Raw genomic sequence first — 21,715 nt, forward strand, 5'->3', positions numbered from 1 at the left:
CTGGAAACATCTGAAGTCTAGAACTTAGAAATCAAACTTCAAAAGTTTCATCTAGCGTCATCTCATCGTTGGTTTAAAATTTCTGAATTTCGATTCTAAAATCTAAAATCTAAAACGTAACAAATATAAATAAAGCTTTTGAAAATTTTAAAGTGTTCCCAAACACACACTTAGTCATCTCAATCTCTCTCGAGATTTGAATTCATTTATGTAAAATCTCATTATGTGGAGAAAGTTTTAAATTTATATCTTTAAATCTAATTGAGTTTCATCATTATCATCGTCAAGGAAATCTCATAAAAAAATTTGGGGTCAGTTGAATGAATCTTATAATTTTTATTCAAATTTTTTCTATAAATATCATATTTTAATATCTATATCTAGTAAATAGAATTGCAAATATTTATTAAATTTTAAAGTAATAATGATTAATGAAAACTATTTCATTTTCCACGTGGCCATTTACTATAGGATTGAAAGATGGTGACGTGGAGAAATAGAAGGATCCATCTAATGTAAGAATAGTTAATTTTGGAGTGTCACTCCAGAAACCAGTCTTCTGAGATCGACGAACCAGAAACAATCCATCGAAGTCCAAGAAGTTTCCTCGACTTTAAAAACCTGGCCCTTTTAGAGAGAGAGAGAGAGAGTTAAATTCGCTAAAATTTCTTCAAGCTTCGTTCTTAATTTCCCAATTTACAAAGATGCCGATCAAGAACGTAATCTATCTGTCGATTTCTTTCGTCAAATCTACAATTCTAATGAAGACTTAAGTTTCATTTGTTGAGGATCATTCCTCCTTGCGTTCGATTGATTTCTTGCAGAAGATATTAGTTTTTTTTAGGGCGATTTAAGGTTAGTTTTTTCAACCTAAAGATTGTTTTTTTAAAGGTTCTTCTAGGTCACAAATTTGATGATTGTGATACAAATTAGTGGTTTCTTTATTTTCTTTTAGATTCTCAAAATTCTTTTTTTTTTTTTTCGCCTTTTTCTGGGATTTCATTTATGTATTTATGTAGGAATTAGCGTTCAGGTGAAGTAGATCATGGGGCGGCTTTACATAGAATCACTTCCTGGTTCGAAGATCTTCAAATGCAAATGCTGTAAAGTGGATTCGGCGTCGTACGATGACATCATTTCTAAGGATTTTCATGGTCGATATGGAAAGGCTTATCTTTTCAGGACTGTGTGAGTTCTTAAATTCCAGTCAAATTATGCTTCTTTCATAGACGATTCCATGTGCAAAACAAGAAAATTTTATATTTTTTTAGTTCAAATAATTATTACAAATCTTGTTCAAACTGCTAATTTTTTCGTTCTATGTTCATCTATTTTCCATTTGGCTTATCTTCATGTGTGTCAGTGTCTTAGATACATCTGGTTATGGAAAATTCCGCCACTTTCGTGGGTTCTTGTTAAAACCTCATTTTTATAGTTAGGTTTGGAATTGTAGTTTTGTCAGTTTGGTTGCTCTTTTACCAATAATAAGGATTTGGATCGACTTTGCCGAATTAGATAATTTATATTGAAAGAGCTGCAGATATATTTCTCATTTTGTTCGATTGGTAAAATGGGATGATGATCCATTTAGACTCAATCTGGAAAACTAATTATTCCTTTTTGTCTCTTTTTATTAATCCAACGGTTTATTTATGAAATGATGTAATCTTTGATTGGGTCTTGAGGATGGGGTTGTCTATTGGGGAACACACAACGACATGAGCCGTGTGCCCACGACGTTCCTTGGCACAATACTAGAATTTAAGGTAACCCTTAAAAATAATATTTGCCACGTGGTCAACAAAAAGAATTGGACATATTTATCTGCCAATAACGCTAATCTGTCTCTGAAATATATGGTGATGATTCGGGAATCTAATTGATATAATTGTTCATATCTAACTTCGGCAAGAAATTTAATATATGCCACTGCATTGATATTATTATAATTCAATCAAAAGTCACATTATTATTTTGTTCTTTTACCCCTAGAATAGGTGTTTATGAAAATATATGGTATATGAGGCATTAATTGGTGCTATACACAATGAAGAAAATGAATGTTTGCGGAATGAGTTGTGATAATTTGATGCTCTTTTTTCAGATGCCCCCATCACAGAACCGTAGATTCTTTGCTTCGGGATACACAAGAAAAAGATTTATGGTTATGTAACTGCCATGTCAGGGAGCATAAGGGGGTGTCTGAAAAAAAGAGCGTTAGATTATCATTGTACTTGCGGGATAACGCCTTGGACTACATCTGTAGTTCAAAAGTGTTGTTTTATGGAGGGAAGAAGTCACTTTAGATGGAATAGTATCTGTAGCTCTACAACCACCTGTGTGGTCGAGAAATGATCAGCTACCTGGGTGTGCTTCCTAGGGTTGTGAGATCAAGTCTCCTCACCTGCGACTTAACCTGATACTCCGTTTGTGGTGGCGGGGCGTATCCGCAGGGATTAGCCACACTTCCAAAGGGGGTAGGGACTCCCTGTTGCATCAATAAAATAATAGGGCTCTACAAAGATTAGGAATATTGTGAAGTAATGGCCTTTTTAATGCCATGTTATAATATTATTTTCTTTGGTAGATGGCCCGATGGATATCTATTTCTTTTCCTGTGTCAATACTTCCTGCAATAATTTTTGAAGGAAAAGTGCAATCTAGTTAAGAGATCTTTTTTTAGTTCTTGGGTTATTATTTTTTTGGTGTACGATTTTGAAATAATTCAAAGGTGTCTTTTTTGAGGACTTCCTAGTTCCGTGGGAAAGGGTGTGTAGTATTTCAGGGATGTAACGTTGGTTGTTTCTTGTATTCGGGTAGGTCATCTCGACCTTCCCTTTCTTCTTCAATAAAATTCTCTTTTCTTATAAAAAAAGTATGTACAAAAATGGCAATGAGAACACGCTTATCTAACAAATTACATCGAATCATTTATGAATGCAAAAAAGAGAAATAATTTACTTGTTCTTTGGACAAACTGATTTATTAGGTTTGAAGACCTTCTGCAAAATGAAAAAAACAAATCTTGGATATGACTTTCTATTGATGACATGTCATTTTACATTATTCGCTTGTCTTACTACAATTTTCTTTTCTTATTACTCCAAGGAAAATGTTTTCTTGCACATTTTATTAATGGAGTATAAGGATGAACCAGATTATTTGTAGTAGAAGGTTGTTTTATTTATCAGAGGGTTTATATTTCAATGATTGGAATGCTATTTCAGGGTGAACATTACAATTGGGCCTAATGAAGATCGACAACTCATGAGTGGACTACATACAGTGAATGATGTTTACTGCAGCTCGTGCCAACAAATATTGGGTTGGAGATATGTAAGTTAGGAACAAATTCTCATACAGATGCATTCTTGCATAAAGAAAAGAAAAAAAGAAAAAAACAAGCATATTGCACATATGAGATATTGTTCCAGATCCTATACTCATCCTCCAGATACTATTTCAAACTTGAAACCTTGCAAAAGTGGCATCTTAGCCCACTGTTTAGTGTTGTGGGAGATGGTATTTGTTACTTTGGACTTTATCTTGCCACACGTTTGGTTCACAAACCATAATTTACCAAAATAATAATAATCAGTAGAACTTGCAGAGTGTTTATTTATTATACTAGGATACAACAACAAAGCCTCGTCCCAAAGATTTGTGGTCGGCTGAAGGAATCTTGTTCTTCCATGCCACTTTATCCAGCCAGAGTCACATTATACTAGGATACCATGTTAGCTACTGATACCTTGTTCGTTTTGTTTGTTTGTTATATATATATATATATATATAATTTTGTATTGGTTTGTTTTTGATACATGTTTTTTGTGCCTCCACCATGTTTCTTACAGAAACATCAGTTGATGAGTTATCTGATTGGTAATTGTTTCTTATTGATTCTTCATGCTAGTGAGAGTAAGGTCACCACAGAAGGAAGGTAGAAAACAGATTTTTATGGATTTTTGTGGCCAAATCTTTCTATAAAATTAAGACTGCTTCAATCAGGAAAAAATAGGTTTTCTTTCATCCTTGTTTTGCCCTTTGATTACTTGTAGACGATAGATAGTTACTCCTAGGACAATAAATGTGTTCCATATCAGGCATGGGGTCCACCATGGTAGACACAAATTTTGAAATGAACAATGAGTCAGTGCGTAGAGGTGTCTATATAAATTAATATTAAAAATTAGAACATTATGAAAAAATTGGTAAATGTTGTGGATGATGGCATTTACTTTTTTGGACTATAATTGATCATTATGAACCTAAGAGCCTACTATTAATCATGTTTTTCAGTATTTATCAAGTTGTAAGACTTAATAGCATATATTACTATCATCACCATTTATCTTGTTCTCCATTTAATTGTAGCTAGGGCCATTGCTTTACACGGTCAAGCTCAAATTTTTGCAATAAGACTTTGATGACGGTATAAAATACCTAATTTATTAGCTTTTCGGGTTTTGCTGTCTTTTTTGATTCGTTCTTGTCATTGGCCACCGCTTCTTTCTATAAGTTACTATAATCTTTATTTTGATATAGATATTATTATACCATCATGCATTTGTATTGGAGCTAGCTTCCTTTAACCCGACAAATCGGCCATCCATCATTGTATCTCTCCTTAAAATTATTTAATTCATCAATCTGTCATTTCTTCCATTTTTTTCGTGGGTAAAATGGGGTTAGACAAACCGATAATTACGTTCTCATCGATTGACAATTCTTAAATTTGCAAGCCATGGTGTTTCTTTGGAAAGTACTGCACCAGTATTCAATGATTAAATGCGTTAGTAAAACAACGTTTTTGAACAGTAATACCAATTTTAGACAAGGCAATTATTTCTTTTAACTTGTGATTATTTATTTCAGGAGAAGGCGTACGAAGAGGGCCAGAAATTCAAAGAAGGGAAATATGTCCTTGAGAAAGAAAGGATTTTGAAGGAGGGTTGGTGAACTTAAGGAAACGAAAAGAGGGAACAAGGAACAAGGAACAATGCTGTCTTTAGCCAATCTCTTAAACCTTAGGAATGAAACTTGAAAAGAGAAAAAAAAAAAAACACTAATAGTAGAAGTAGATAGCATTTGCTATTTGTGATACAACTTTGAATCTCACAGGACTGCTGAATGATGTGTTGATATATCTAGTTTTCATGTTTGACTCATTACTAGTTTTGACTGCTTATTTGCCAACTCCAATTTAGTCTGGAAATTGGTACTGTCGTAATCCAAAAAAGTAGTTTCCATGACTAAAAAATCGTTAAGAAGAAGAAGTGCCTTCAATCAGCAAAGTATTAATCTATGATGGTCCTCTAGAGTGGTGCCGAAGGTGATCTCAAAGAATCTTCTTCCTTGTGTATTTGATCCTGCGATTCAAAATCTTTATAATCCAGAAGACCTCTCTTGTGAAGATGGTCGATCAAGCTTGACATCTGCTGATATGGTTCTTGCTTGCAGAATTCAGAGTCGGATTTGACACACTTGGATTCTCTTGGATCCAGAGCTCGTCATCTGAGTCATTGAAATTGGATACAATCTCCCACTCATCCAAACTTGAATATACTGCAGCAACGTTGTAGTTACTAGCAATGTGGCGAGGAATATGTGTTGGAGTAGGGATTGTCATTGGTTTCATGTTCTTCAAAGCGCCAAATTGTGAGATGCGGTCTTTGATGGTATTTGAATGGAGTCTCTCATAGGAGTTTAAACAGAGTGAAGAACACAGATGCAAGTACTATTATAGATTCTCACATTCAAGTAAAAAAAAAAATGTTTTGATGAGCTTCGATATAATTACGTTATGAAGTGCCTTGCGGCCCTTTACTTTATAGACAACAAGTTTCAGGTAAAATGAGTTGATGAACTCTCCCTCATTCTTGACTGATACTTAGATGACTTACCTAAGTCATTTTAGTCCGTGACGAGGTCTAAAACCATGTTCATTCTAGATCCTGATTCTTTGACAAAATTACCCTGATTATATCAAATTCAAATGGACTAGTGGGGGCATTTATGACCACTCAAATTTTGGTGTCGAACCACTTCTACTCCACGTTCTCTCATTTGAATAGTTAAGATACGGGAGGGTAGATTGGTTAAATAATAATAAACACACTAGAGCTGCAACCCACCAATGATAAACACAGTAGAGCTGCAACCTGGGTGGGTTGAAGGGTCAACCGAAACTCATTAACCGAAGCTCAACCCGAGATTGAACTTCTAAAATCGGGTTGAGCTTGGATTAGCCCAAATTAGACAATTTTGAGCTGGTTGAGCAAGCCTAATTTCATTTTAACCAACACATAAATTTTATTTTATATCTTAAAAAAAAAAAATACAATATAAAAAAAAATAAAATCACTAGTAAATAAATTTGTACACAATCTCCAAATTCATAAATTTGTATATCATAATTATTTTTTCCTTAGTTTTACAAATATGTCTAGGAAGAGAAAACAAATATTTTTCTTAGCTTTACAAATATTTTTCTCATCACAACGCTTACACAATTAAAAACACCATTAATGGGGGAGGTATCATGATTGTATCATTATGATCATCATTTTACTATCGTTAGTTATACATTTTGTCAAAATTATTGTTCAATTTTGATTTCATAATGGAGAGTTGTATAGACAAAGTGATGAAGTTATAAACCTTACACTCTTGAGTTGAATATGAACATAGGTTCATGGAAGGGTAAATAACAAAATGGCAAATGTTAATAACAAAATTCAGTATGTTGGCATCGTGGTAATTATTAAAAAAATAGAATGGTTTAGTAATTTATGCAAAATATTTTGGCAATCATTGTAAAACACAATTTAAACAAGAGACTATACCAAAATGAGCATATGCTCTAATATTTTAAAATGTGTCTCGGCTGATAATTCTCAAAATCATGCCACCCTGTTTTGTAATTTTCTCTTTAAACAAGTATAAAAAGGAAAGAAGGTTTAAAATGATGATAAAGCAAATGCATCCAATTAGATGAAATTCTAACTAATATCATCATGGACAAAAGATTGCAATAAGAACTTAAAAAGAAAACATGAAAATAAAATCCACCCCATATATAGGCCTCCCAAATTGTATTTATATTAACAAAAAAAGTTCAAAAATATAAATCCAAGACAACTTCATCAGGAATACAGTTGCCCCAAACCTTGTGTTGTTTCCATAAAACCCACATCTCATCAATTGGCACACCCTTTGTTTCGGGTAGTTTTGTACAGATGTAATTCGTCATCAAAGCCACTAAGAAAGCAAAGAAAAAGAAGATACCATGCTTCATGAGACACATCAACATCGGGAATCCAAGAACCATGTAGGCAGTGGTGAACACATAGACACAAAGACTTGTATTCTGTGCAGCTGAGAGGATTTCAGGAGGGCAAATCTCACTAGTCACCACCCACCCCAACGGACCCCATGAACATGCAAAGGCAGCTACATAGCCACAAATGCACACCACCACAACAAACGCATTACCAATGTCAATCGTCTCCACACCATTGGGCCAAAACTTCACCACTAATATAATTCCAACCAACAACTGCAAACAAAACAACATATTAGTTGCAACCATTCAGAGTCTGTTTGGATAGAAAGGAGAAAGTACGTAACTTTTGAAGAAATTAACTTTTAGAAAATAGAAAGTAATTTCCATTTGTTTTTTAACAAGTAAGGATTTTTACTTTTTTTAAGTAGTTTTCTAAAATGAATCTAAACAGACTTTTTAATTTTCAGAAGTCAAAAAGTTAATTTTTTGTGTGTATCCAAAAGACGAGAAAAATTACTAAAACAGAAAATGTGAACCAATGAAGTTAACTTTATGACCCTGAGTTAATACATGTACAGTAGTATGGACAAATTAATGAAGTTAACTTTATGACCCTCAGTTGAATGTAAGTTCATGGAGGGGCGGATAACTAAATAAAAAATGTTAATCACGAAATTTGGCATATTGTCATATTGGAAAAAAACACACACCAAGAGTCGTGCTGAAGTAACATTGTGGGGGACATTTCTGACGTGGAAATGTGTAGGAACCATAGATATTTTCATCAAGATACGAGTAGATCTCAATGAAAAACATCTATGGACCCTACACACTTCCACTTCAGAAATGTCCCTGCAATGTTACTTCAGCAATATCCTATAACAAAATAGAACAGCATAGTAATTTTTGCAAAATACTATGGGCAATTGTCGATACCAAATAGGAAGAGTATTTTGCAAAAATTACCAGCCTAGATAGATACACTTTTAAAATACTATCAAAAAGGGTATAAACTCATTTCGGGATTTATTGATCTTTTACTAAAAATTCCTCATTTTACAGCCACTCTCATAATCTCACTTTTATACCCTAGCTGTGAACTTCAAAGAAATCCAAAACTTGGGTATTGAGGTAAATTCACTAGAAGTTTAGGTAAAACTAAGTAAATATTAAAATAGTAGCATATGATCTTTTTGATAAACATTTTAAAAATGTGTCTGGACTGATAATTTTTAGACTCATCACCTCCCGGTTTTGTACTTTTCTCTTTAAACAAATATAAAAGGATAGAAAATTTAAAATTATAATACACCAAATGCAAACAATTAGCTGAAATCCCAATTATTACCTGAAAAATGAACATTTGGGCCCCACCCATGATGAAGAGCCATCTCCTTCTTTTCTTATCAATGACGTACATAGAGGCTACGGTTGCAAGGACATTAACAAAACAAACAACAACAGAGGAAAATTGAGAGCCATTGTTTCCAAAACCAAGAGTCCTAAATAGAACTGGACAGTAGAACAAAAATGCATTGGCACCAGCCAAGCCCTGGAAACAAGGAATAAGTAAGGCGAAAAATCGGTGGGGTAAGTACTTTCTTTCTTGAAAGAAGATTTCCAATGAGTCCACCTGTGACACTTCACTCTCTTTAACTAAATCATTGAACTCTTCATCAACGTCGCCACTACCACGGATTTTTCTTAGTATTATTTTAGCCTTTTGGGGATCATTACGCTCAATGATGGAATTCAGGATGTCGGGAAGAATACAAGCTCCGATAACAATCAACCCACCAGGAATTGCAGCAAGAGCCAAACTCAAACGCCAACCCCAATCATCCTTGATATTGGCTGTCCCAAAGGTTACAAGGCTAGCAGCAAGAATACCAAGCGAGAACATTAAGTGGACGAAGATGTTGAGGGCACCACGACACTAAAATGGGGACATCCCAAAGAGTCAGGCAGGGCATGTATTGTAATCTTCATAAACAAACTAAATAAAATGAGAAGAAATAAGACAATCTCGTATCAAAGAACTAAAGGTAACCAAGAATAAAAGATCAAAGTATTGAAGGGCTTGTTTGGAAGTACGAAATTGAGGAAGAAAGTTGACAACTTTCCAATGTAGCTTTATCTGGGTGTGTTTGGAACGCCCAACTTCCAAACCTCAGTTTTTAAGGATTTACAACCCTTTCTGCCTATTAGGTAAGAGTTATAGAGTTGATAACTAGAACCCGATACAAAAAAACAAATGATGATGATGATAATAATGATCATGGTGATGACGACCATGACAATGATAATAATCATAATCATCTAGATATATTGATATAATTGGAGCACCTAGAAATAAATTCAAATACAAAATGGTAATATATGCAAAAAAAATTATTTTGTTGATTCATAAATAGATTTTTGTAGTATTTATTATTTTATAGTATTTAGTATTATCCAGGTAATTTATTGAAATACCCATAACTGCAAGAGGGAATTTATCAAAGTCAAAGTCACGATCCCTTTCTCGTTGTGTCGTTGTGCTCTCTAGTCTCTCTATCCTCAAGCGTCTACCTGACAAGCATACTTAACAAACAAAAGGAATATATGATTCGCTTACTGAGAGGAACTAAAAGTCAATAAAGTAAACTGAGCTGAGCCTAGAAGTCAATTGCCAAAAAGTCATTTGCACTCGAATACCAGTGCTAACCTGTATGCCGCCCGTAGCCTAACCCGAAAGAAAGAAGTTGATTTGACCACCGAAACTTAACTAATATTCAGTTGTATTGTTGCAACAAATAAATATAGTTTGTCTTAAGAGTATAATGTATGCATTGTAATAAGGTTTATTGTGATACACCAAAGTACTAAATCATGTTCACGTGAGGATTAGGATAAGATTAATATTAGGATAGATTTTAATTGGATTAGATTCCCTGAGATACAATTGGTTTACATTTAGAATTGTTATTTACAATTTCTATATATCCCCATTGGGGTAACTTGTAATCATCTAAGGAAATTAATCGAATACATTCTTCTGCAATTGATTTCATCTGAGTTATTGGTTAAGCTTGGATGAATCAGCCACTATGTCAGCAATATGTCTGAACCTCAATAGGTTGGAGTCCTAGGTTCGAGACAAGTGGCAGAACGACTCACTCAGTCCAAATCTCTAAAAATCAAAGATTGGACAAAGTCAAAGGTGGAAAAGATCTTGATTAGATACATTCATAATCAAGATCCACCTACTAAATGGGACAAGGGCCAAATTGGTAATGAGATCTAAGGGATCTTAGGATTTTACATCTATAAATACAAGGGCAAGAGACACTAAAAGCTATGCTTTGTGTGAGGGGAAGGGTTTAAGACTTTTTTCGTTTTGTTTGTTTGTTTTTTTTCTCTTTCTTCCTTTCTCTTTGTATAGGGGGCTCCTTTTCTTTATTTTGGTTTCTAATAAAAACATACTTACCAAAAAAAAGATTAGTGTTTCTTTATTATAATTACAATTTGTTTTTATATTTTCTAAAGAAACCCAATCAAGAGGATTCATTGTAATTTTAATCAACCTAATCAAAGAAAAATCAGAAACTAATAATTGTGATTTTAAAAAATAGATAGTTAGTTAGTTACCTGATCTATAAATCCAAAAGCAATACCGACCAAAATTCGACCCCCAATTAGCATATAGTAATGAATAGCAGAGGCCTCCATAGCTGCCCCTGTAAAATAGATGAGACCACCAATGAGCAATGGAATCCTTGGATGTCCTCCCCCGAGTCTCCTTTTGAGTTTCGAAGCATAGTTTGCAGTAAACAGAGCCACAATGTACTGAGATGCTGTAAAAAGACCAAGAGATTCAGTGCTGAATTCACAGACGTTGCTACAATGGAAGAATTTCTTCATAAAATGACTGTTAGATGCAACTCCACCTGAAATTACAAACATCAAATCAAATCTAAATTTAGATTTTCTTCCTTGACTGCGATTTGTGATTCTCATTTCTTACTCACCACATATACCGAGATCAAAACCGAAGATAAAACCACCCCAAGAAGCAATGAAGCAAGTAAAGAAGGCGTTACAAACCTTCCCCTTGAGGTTTCTCTTTCCTAGATCATTGGATTTTGATGAAACCCTACCCGCCATTGATGATTGAACAACAACAACTACTGCTGTTCCTCCTTCCACTTGCACACACTGTCAATAATGTACAATGAAACCCAATACAGATACCTCATTTCCAACAATAGATCAATCTGATTTGCTCCAAGAGCAAATCAAACACCAAATCGGTTTTGATTTGAGACTAGACTCGAGAGAGAGCGCGCGCGCGCGAGAGCGGGTGACAGAGAGGGTGTTTCGCAAAAAACGAGAAATTTGAGGGGTTATCTGTCATATATTCTATGGGTATTGTTAACGTGTGAGGTGTGCCCTTAATATGAATCTAGGTAGGTTCGGGCCGGGCTTGGTTGAGGCCTAACCCGGCACTAGAGAGGCGGGTTGTTCCTAGATTAGTCTATACCATTATTGGGCTTAAGTGGACTAAACCCTAATCCGGCCCTAATGAGCTCGGACTTGACTCGGACTGATTCAGGCCGAAGAAAATGACTAAAATTCAAATTTTCAATGAAAAATGTTTTTTCCAAATAATTTTTTTGTGCATGATTGAATAATATCCAAGGGAATTTGAAATTAATGTCTTAATTAACCTATAAAACTTATAGATGAGAGTTAAATGTAATTAGGCAAGATTACTTTTATTATAACAAAAGTTTCTATTGGATATTCTTCAAAGTATAAGGGCCCATGTGGATACAGGAGCCAGAAGTACTTAGAATATAAGTACTTTCATAAGTACTTTTTGAAGTACTGTCTAGAGTAGGTGGATAACTGTTGTACGTTTGGATGCAGTTTTTGAAAAGTACTGGCAAAAATACTTTTGACAGAGTTTTGTGTTTGGAAACTATTTTGGATTCTGTTAAAATGATCAAAATACCCTTAAAGTATCAGTTACTATTTTTAACATTATAACTCAGTAAATTATTCTTCAAAAGAAATAAAAGTTATGGTTTTTATTCATAAAAACTAATATAAACACCCAACAATTATAAACAAATAGAAGATATTGTGAGCAAATATATACAACCCCTGAAAATGTGAAGAATCTTTCACCACATCAATGGATAGTAAATTTGTGTGTAATTATTCACATCAATCTTGCAATAAGAAAATTTCAACCATGGTCGGAATGTTCATGGATAAATCATTGAGTGAACAATTGGGAGAACTAGAAATCAAAATTCAAATGCTACACTAAAAGGCTACCACTACATCAATGAATAATAATAAAATATTATTTAATTACATTTTTGAGGGTATACTTGTAATTTTTAAAATTTATGAGAGGCATGCTTGTCCCAAATGCTACACCAAAAAGCTACCACCACATCAATGGATAGTAATATAGTATTACTGTAATTGCATTTTTTAGGGTATGCTTGTAATTTTCAAAATTTATGAGGGGTATACTTGTCCCAAATGTTACACCAAAAGGTTACCACCATATCAATGAATAGTAATATATATAATATTATTCCAATTGCCTTTTTGAGGGTAGGTTTCTAATTTTCAAAATTTATGAAGGGCATACTTGTCATAATCTCGTCATTTTTACAATGTTTTGTGGCTCCCTACAACAGTCAGAAGTACTTAGAGAAGCCAATCTACACAGGCCCTAAGTTTTTGGAGCATTTTCACAAAATATTTTTTCCCATACTATTCAACCAAATTTCCATGTTTTTGAGTTGACTCGAAAAGACTTTGAAAACTAAAATGAAAAAGGAAAAGGAAGAAATTTGTAAGATTGTGTATCATTGGAATCCAATTGAGTCAACTCAACATATTTTAAAAACTATGACAATAACATCATAAATTACTTGACAACAGTGGTGTCGTGACTAACGACGATGATAATTATTATGATAGTGAGAAAAATCAAATATTTTAATGCATTTTAAGTGATTTTTTTTATGTACTCGATCGAATTTCTAAGTTTTCGAGTTGACTCGAAGAGATTATATCAAAGAATATATGTGATTGTCATGTTAGAAGCCAATCTGAGTCGACTCAACCTGTTTTCCAAATAGTTACAGACCTTTTTGTATATTCCAAAAGTGTTGCAAGTGTTGACAAAGCTATGATATAGTGTCAATGCTTTAAAAACAATTTGACCACAATATATGATAGTCCTGTCAACACATGTAATACTTTCGATATTTTTGAAAACCTCGATAGTTATTTATAAATTTCCCTTTTTAATTAAAGGCAAGAATTTAAAAAAATTGTGAAAACAAACCTAAAACTCTTGGCACTTGGACCAAATTGTTGGAAAATTAACTTAAATGAAAGTTTTTGAATCTAACATTAATAGAAAGTATAACAAAACAAGAGATGTTGAACTCAGGGAATGAGATCGTTTTCTTTAAAACGTTATTCGCTCTCAATTCAAGTAAAACTTCAGTTTGCAAAAGGGTTTCTAGCGAGATGTTTCCATGATACAACAAGCTCAATTTCTTGTTCACTGACAAAAGCTCAAGTTTGATCGATTGATAACCTCTTTTACTGAGGCGTTCCTATGTTTTCTATCTCGATAAAAACAAATTTAGATATCAGTTTTGGCAACTGAGAGATGTACAATACATCTTGTCTTGAACTGCAACGAAAGGGATACTATGAAATATAAGATCTCTGGAAAACTTTGATTTTATTTTGTTTTTATCCTCTTATCCAAATAGTTTAAAAAGGAAAAGGATAAGATGGACGAAGAGAAATTTTAGTGTTTATACCTTATGTAAACATGACCATTTAGATTTCCTCAAAATTACTTCAATACATCTTCAAATTAATACATTATTTCCCTCCCAATGATACATTTTACATCATTATGTCATGTGGATGGATCATCAACTTAAATTTACATAGGTCAAGATATCATGGCCATTTTTCAAAAAAAAATCTACGAATTATGAGTTTGCCAGTTAATTCGACAATTCCTCCATTAATCATGAAATATGATAACATTTTGATCATTCACCTACAAAATTTTGACATCAAGAAGAAAATTATTTACAAATAAGTAATGATAGGTTTTAAGAATATAATATATATATATATATATATATTGTATGACCTCTAAAATTTTGTCAAGACTTTTTTTTCGAAATATTCCCAAATTTATCCAAATTAAACGAATTGAATCCCTATTCCTCACTGAATAAGTACTGAATTCAAACTTTCTTACTATGATTATAGTTGATCATCATTGTTATAAAACAACTCAAATTTATATTCAACGTGACACGGTTATGTATTTCTTTGGTATAATCTCTTCAAATCAACTAAAAAGGTTGGAAATTCAATCGACAGACAAAATTATATACTCTTTAAAATCACCAAAATCTTTTATTTTTCTTGGAATCATAATCATCATCATCATCTCCAGACACTAGGGTTGTCATATCATTTATAATATTATCATCATAGTTTTTGAAATACACTAGTCGTCTCGATTGACCATGGTTTTAAAACTCAGTTTCATGTCTCTTTCACGCCAGATACCAAGTCGTATAGGACACGATCGTTGAAAAATGAAAAAAATAAAAAAAATAAACTTATGGTTTTAAATCCCAAAAATTGACTTGTCTGTCTTGTCTATACACGATACGTATTGGACAAGTTTGTAACCATGCTACTGACTAATTTTCATCAATTGACTTTGGAAATATTTCTAAAATAAGTTAATTCAGTGATTTTCATAAATTGATTTGTATCATATTTTAGAATGAATCATTGATTTGCATTAATATCCTTGTAAGGATCTTCGTTGGGTATTGTACAATGACCTAATTAAATACCTTATCTTCAATTTGTAAATTGATATTCAACATGCAAATCTTCTCTTAAGAGTCAACCATTTACAGATTGAGGATGAAGGCATTTTGATCATTTCAAATACAAGTCAATTGGTACAATGTTACAATATCAAAAAACTTAAAAAAGATAAGATAATAAAAACAAATCAAAAAATGTATTGATAACCTCCCATCCAAGCAAAAAAAAAAATTAACATACATGATTGTTTTCGTACATCTTGTCTCATATCCTAGTAATAGAAACCAAAATACATTTAAAGTCCTTGAAAAAATCATATAGGAAGGAAATACATTTAGAAGCATATTTAATGCACCTTAACGTAAGGATCAAGTTACATTGGTTGTTCACTTACAAAAACTCAATTTTTTGATCGATTGGTAACCTCTTTCATTAACGCGTTCTCTATTGATTAGTTTTGGCAACTGAGACAGCACATGTTGACTCAATTTTGTAACTCATTTATAATGTCTTTCACTGATGAGTCATATGTTGATCAATTTTGACAACTTAGACAACACATGTTTACTCAATTTATGATCTATTCATATCCTCTTTAAGTAACGCGTCATCTGTTAATCAATTTTGACAACTGAGACAACATATGTTGACTTAATTTTGTGATCGATTGATAATCTCTTTCACTGATGTATCATTTGTTGATTAGTTTTGACAACTGAGATAATAAATGTTGACTCAATTTTATAATCGATTCATAACATATTTTATTGACACGTCCTCTGTTGATCAATTGTGGCAACTAAGATAGCACATGTTGACTCAATTTTGTGATCGATTCGTACCTCTTTCACTGACGCATTCTCTGTTGATTAGTTTTGACAACTGAGACAACACATGTTGACTCAATTTTGTAATCGATTGATAATCTCTTTCACTGATGCGTCCTCTATTTATTAGTTTTGACAACTAAGACATCATATGTTGACTCAATTTTGTGATCGATTCATAACCTCTTTCACTAACATGTCCTCTGTTGATCAGTTTAGGTAATTGAGACAACACGTGTTGACTCAATTTTATGATCGATTAATAATCTCTTTTATTGACGCGTCCTCTATTGATCAGTTTTGGCAACTGAGACAAAATATGCTGACTCAATTTTGTGATCGATTGATAACCTCTTTCACTGACGCGTCATTTGTTGATTAGTTTTGGCAATTAAGACAACACATGTTGACTCAATTTTATGATTGATTAATAATCTCTTTCATCGACGCATCCTCTGTTGATCAGTATTAACAACTGAGACAACACATGTTGACTCAATTTTCTAATCGATTCATAACCTCTTTCACTGACGCGTCATCTGTTGATCAATTTTGGCAATTGAGACAGCACATGTTGACTCAATTTTGTGATCGATTGATAATCTCTTTCACTGACGCATCCTCCATTAATCAGTTTTGGCAATTGAGACAACACAAGTTGACTCAATTTTTTGACTGATTCATAACCTATTTAACTAACACGTCTTCTATTGATCAATTTTAGCAACTGAGACAGCACATGTTGACTCAATTTTATGATCGATTCATAATCTCTTTCACTGACGCGCTCTCTGTTGATAAGTTTTGGCAACTGACTCGAAAAGACTTTGAAAACTAAAATGAAAAAGGAAAAATGGAGAAAATTGTAAGATTGTGCACCATTGAAATCCAATTGAGTCAGCTCAATATATTTTAAAAACTATGATAATAACATCATAAATTACTTGACAACAGTAGTATCATTACTAATGACGATGATAATTATTATGATAGCGAGAAAAATCAAATATTTTGATGCATTTTAAGTGATTTTTTTATGTACTCGATCAAATTTCTAAGTTTTTGAGTTGACTCGAAGAGATTATATCAAAAAATATATGTGACTGTCCTCTAAGAAGCCAATCTGAGTTGACTCAACTTATTTTTCAAATAGTTACAGACATTTTTGTATATTTCAAAAGTGTTGCAAGTGTTGACAAAGCTATGATATAGTATCAATGCTTTCAAAACAATTTGATCACAATATATGATAGTCTTGTCAACACATGTAATATTTTCGATATTTTTGAAAATCTTGATAGTTATTTAATAAAATTTTATTTTTAATTAAATGCAAGAATTTAAAAAATTGTGAAAACAAACCTAAAACTCCTGGCACTTGGACCAAATTGTTGGAAAATTAACTTAAATGAAAGTTCTTGAATCTAACATTAATAGAAAGTATAACAAAACAAGAGGTGTTGAACTCAAGGCATGAGATCTTTTTCTTTAAAACATTATTCGCTCCCAATTCAAGTAAAACTTCAGTTTGTAAAAGGGTTTCTAGCGAAATGTTTCCATGATACAACGAGGCCAATCTTTTGTTCATTGACAAAAGCTCAAGTTTGACTGATTGATAATTTCTTTTATTGAGGCGTTCATATGTTTTCTGTATCGATAAAAATAAATTTAAAGATCAGTTTTGACAACCAAGAGATGTACAATACATCTTGTCTTGAACTGCAACGAAAAGGATACTATGAAAGATAAGATCTTTGGAAAACTTTGATTTTATTTTATTTTTGTCTTCTTATCTAAACAGTTTAAAAGGGGAAAGGATAAGATGGACGAAGAGAAATTTTAGTGTTTATACCTTATATAAACATGACCGTTTAGATTTTCTCGAGATTACTTCAATACATGTTCAAATTAATACATTATTTCCCTCCCAAAGATACATTTTACATCATTAGGTCATGTAGATGGATCATCAACCTAAACTTACATAGGTTAAGATATCATGGCCATTTTTCAAAAAAAAATCTTTGAATTATGAGTTAGTCAATTAATTCGATAATTCCTCCATTAATCATGAAATATGATAACATTTTGAACATTCACCTACAACATTTTGACATCAAGAAGAAAATGATTTACAAAGAAGTAATGGTAAGTTTTAAGAATATAATATATATATTTGACCTCCAAAATTTTGTCAAGACTTTTTTTTTTTAAATTTCCAAATTTATCCAAATTTACCGAATTGAATCCCTATTTCTCATTGAATAAGTACTGAATTCAAACTTTCTTACTATGATCATGATTGATGTTCTCATCATTGTCATAAAACAACTCAATTTTACATTCAATATGACACGGTTACGTATTTCTTTGGTATAATCTCTTTGAATCAACTAAGAAGGTTGGAAATTCAATCGATTTATCGAGTCAAACAAAATTTTATGCTCTTTAAAAGCACCAAAACCTTTGATTTTTCTTGGAATCATAATCATTATCATCATCTCCAAACACCAAGGTTGTCATATCATTTCTAATGTTATAATCATAGTTTTTTGAAATACATTAATTGTCTCGATTGGCCATAAGGTACGAACTATGATTTTAAAACTCGGTTTCATGTCTCGTCCACGCCAGATACCAATTCGTATAGGATACGATCATTGAAAAATGAAAAAAAAACTTATGATTTTAAATCCAAAAAATTGACTTGTTTGTCTCATCCATACACGATACTATTAGACAAGTTTGAAACCATGCTACTGACTGATTTTCATCAATTAATTTTAGAAATATTTCTAAAATAAGTTAACTAAGTGATTTTCCTAAATTGATCTGTATCATATTTTAGAATGAATCATTGATTTGCATTAATAGTCTTGTAAGGGTCTTCGTTAAGTATTGTACAATAACCTAATTGAATATCTTATCTTCAATTTGTGAATTGATATTCAACATGCAAATTTTTTCTCAAGAGTCAATCATTTACAGATTGAGGATGAAGGCATTTTGATGATTTCAAATACAAGTCAATTGGTATAATGTTACAATAGCAAAAAACTTAAAAAAGATTAGATAATAAAAACAAATCTAAAAATGCATTGATAACCTCTCATCCAAGGAAAAAACAAACTAACATACGTGATTGTTTCCATACATCTTGTCTCATGTCCTAGTAATAGAAACCAAAATACATTTAAAATCATTGAAAAAATCATGTAGGAAGAAAATACATTTAGAAGCATATTTAATGCACCTTAACGCAAGAATCAAGTTACATTGATTGTTTACTAACAAAAACTCAATTTGTGATCGATTGATAAACTCTTTTATTAACGCGTCATATGTTGATTAGTTTTGGCAAGTGAGACAGTACATGTTGACTCAATTTTGTGACTAATTTATAATGTCTTTCACTAACAAGTCATTTGTTGATTAATTTTGGGAGCTGAGATAACATATGTTGACTCAATTTTGTAATCGATTCATAACTTATTTAAGTGACGCATCCTTTATTAATTAATTTTGACAACTGAGACAACACATTTGACTAAATTTTGTGATCAATTGATAACCTCTTTCAATGACGCATCCTCTGTTGTTATTAATCAAATTTGACAACTGAGACAACACATTTGACTAAATTTTGTGATCAATTGATAACCTCTTTCAATGACACATCCTCTGTTGATCAGTTTTGACAATCGAGAGATCAAATCTTGACTTAATTTTCTGTCCGATTTATAACTTCTTTCACTGATGTATCCTCTATTGATCTATTTTGACAACTAAGACAGTACATATTGACTCAATTTTATAATCGATTCATAACATCTTTCACTGATGCATTATTTGTTGATTAGTTTTGGCAATTGAGACAACACATGTTGACTCAATTTTGTAATCAATTGATAATCTATTTTACTGACACGTCCTCTATTAATCAATTTTGACAACTAAGACAACACATGTTGACTCAATTTTGTGATCGATTTATAATCTCTTTCACTTACATGTCCTCTGTTAATAGGTTTTGGTAATTGAGACAGTACATGTTGACTCAATTTTGTGATCGATTAATAATCTTTTTTATTGATGCGTCATCTGTTAATCAGTTTTGGTAACTGAGACAGCACATGCTGACTCAATTTTATAACCAATTGATAACCTCTTTTATTGACGCATCCTTTGTTGATCAGTTTTGACAATTGAGACAATATATGTTGACTCAATTATATAATCGATTAATAACCTATTTTATTGACGCGTCCTCTGTTGATTAGTTTTGACAATTGAGATAACACATGTTGACTCAATTTTCTGATTGATTTATAACCTCTTTCACTAACGCGTCATCTGCTGATCAATTTTGGCAACTGAGACAACACATATTGACTCAATTTTGTGATCAATTTATAATCTCTTTCACTGACGCGTCCTTCGTTGATTAATTTTGACAATTGAGGCAGCATATGTTGACTCAATTTTGTAATCGATCCATAACTCTTTCACTGACGCATCTTCTATTGATCAGTTTTGACAACTGAAACAACACATGTTGACTCAATTTTATGATTGATTCATAACCTTTTTCACTAATACATTCTTTGTTGATCAGTTTTGACAACTGAGACAGTACATGTTGACTCAATTTTGTGATTGATTAATAGTCTTTTTCATTAACACGTCATTTGTTGATCAATTTTGACAATTGAGACAGTACTTGTTAACTCAATTTTATGATCGATTGATAACCTCTTTCATTGACGTGTCCTCTGTTATTCAATTTTGACAATTGAGACAACACATGTTAACTCAATTTTGTGATCGATTTTCTTTCACTGATGCATCCTCTATTGATCAGTTTTAACAATTGAGACCGCATATGTTGACTCAATTTTGTGATCGATTGATAACCTCTTCCATTGACACATCCTCTATTGACCAGTTTTGACAATTGAGACAATACATGTTGACTCAATTTTGTGATCGATTAATAATCTTTTTTATTGCCACGTCCTCTGTTGATCAGTTTTGATAATTGAGACAACACATGTTTACTTAATTTTGTGATCGATTAATAACCTCTTTTATTAATACGTCTTCTGTTGATCAGTTTTTGCAATTGAGACAACACATGTTAACTCAATTTTATGATCGATTCATAATTTCTTTTACTGACGTGTCTTCTGTTGATCAGTTTTGACAAACTGAGACAATATATGTTGACTCAATTTTGTGATCGATTCATAATCTTTTTCACTGACGCGTCCTTTATTGATCAGTTTTGACAACTGAGACAGTACATGTTGACTCAATTTTGTGATTGATTTATAACCTCTTTCATTGACGCGTCCTCTATTGATCAGTTTTGACAACTAAAACAACATATGTTGACTCAATTTTGTGATCGATTTATAACTTCTTTCACTGACACGCCTTCTATTGATCAATTTTGGCAACTGAGACAGCACTTGACCTCTTTCACTGTTGTGTCTTCTGTTGATCAGTTTTGACAATTGAAACAGTACATGTTGACTCAATTTTATGATCGATTGATAACTTCTTTCACTGACATGTCTTCCGTTGATCAGTTTTGGCAACTGAGGCAACACATGTTGACTTAATTTTGTGATCGATTCATAACTATTTCACTGACGCGTCCTCTATTGATCATTTTGACAATTGAGACAACACATGTTGACTCAATTTTATG

At 32.4% G+C, this 21,715-nt stretch overlaps 2 protein-coding genes across 7 annotated transcripts; one reads left to right on the top strand and one right to left on the bottom strand.

Moving 5' to 3' along the window:
• Positions 1 to 600: 600 nt before the first annotated feature.
• LOC147390102 (putative yippee-like protein Os10g0369500) lies at positions 601 to 5,168 on the top strand. 4 transcript variants are annotated; one of them, XM_086459819.1, is made up of 4 exons: positions 601 to 855; positions 1,027 to 1,188; positions 3,228 to 3,336; positions 4,876 to 5,168. In XM_086459819.1, exons 2-4 carry the CDS (start codon positions 1,046 to 1,048, stop codon positions 4,957 to 4,959), a joined length of 336 nt encoding a protein of 111 aa, XP_086315945.1. In that variant the 5' UTR covers positions 601 to 855; positions 1,027 to 1,045; the 3' UTR covers positions 4,960 to 5,168. The 4 variants fall into 4 exon arrangements, with proteins under 4 accessions (XP_086315945.1, XP_086315946.1, XP_086315944.1 ...); XM_086459820.1 differs by having other exon boundaries at positions 1,034 to 1,188; XM_086459818.1 differs by having other exon boundaries at positions 602 to 859; positions 1,020 to 1,188.
• A 1,887-nt stretch (positions 5,169 to 7,055) lies between these two features.
• Positions 7,056 to 11,640, bottom strand: LOC147390103 (sugar transport protein 10-like). 3 transcript variants are annotated; one of them, XM_086460093.1, is made up of 4 exons: positions 11,372 to 11,640; positions 10,916 to 11,214; positions 8,634 to 9,221; positions 7,056 to 7,558 (listed from the first exon to the last, which is right to left on the bottom strand). In XM_086460093.1, exons 2-4 carry the CDS (start codon positions 11,186 to 11,188, stop codon positions 7,118 to 7,120), a joined length of 1,302 nt encoding a protein of 433 aa, XP_086316219.1. In that variant the 5' UTR covers positions 11,189 to 11,214; positions 11,372 to 11,640; the 3' UTR covers positions 7,056 to 7,117. The 3 variants fall into 3 exon arrangements, with proteins under 3 accessions (XP_086316219.1, XP_086316218.1, XP_086316217.1); XM_086460092.1 differs by having other exon boundaries at positions 10,916 to 11,121; positions 11,296 to 11,640; XM_086460091.1 differs by having other exon boundaries at positions 11,296 to 11,640.
• Between the last annotated feature and the right edge of the window lie 10,075 nt (positions 11,641 to 21,715).

Source organism: Akebia trifoliata, chromosome 11 (genome assembly GCF_017979445.1).
Source record: "Akebia trifoliata isolate Shusen 1 chromosome 11, ASM1797944v1, whole genome shotgun sequence".
Taxonomy (NCBI): domain Eukaryota; kingdom Viridiplantae; phylum Streptophyta; class Magnoliopsida; order Ranunculales; family Lardizabalaceae; genus Akebia; species Akebia trifoliata.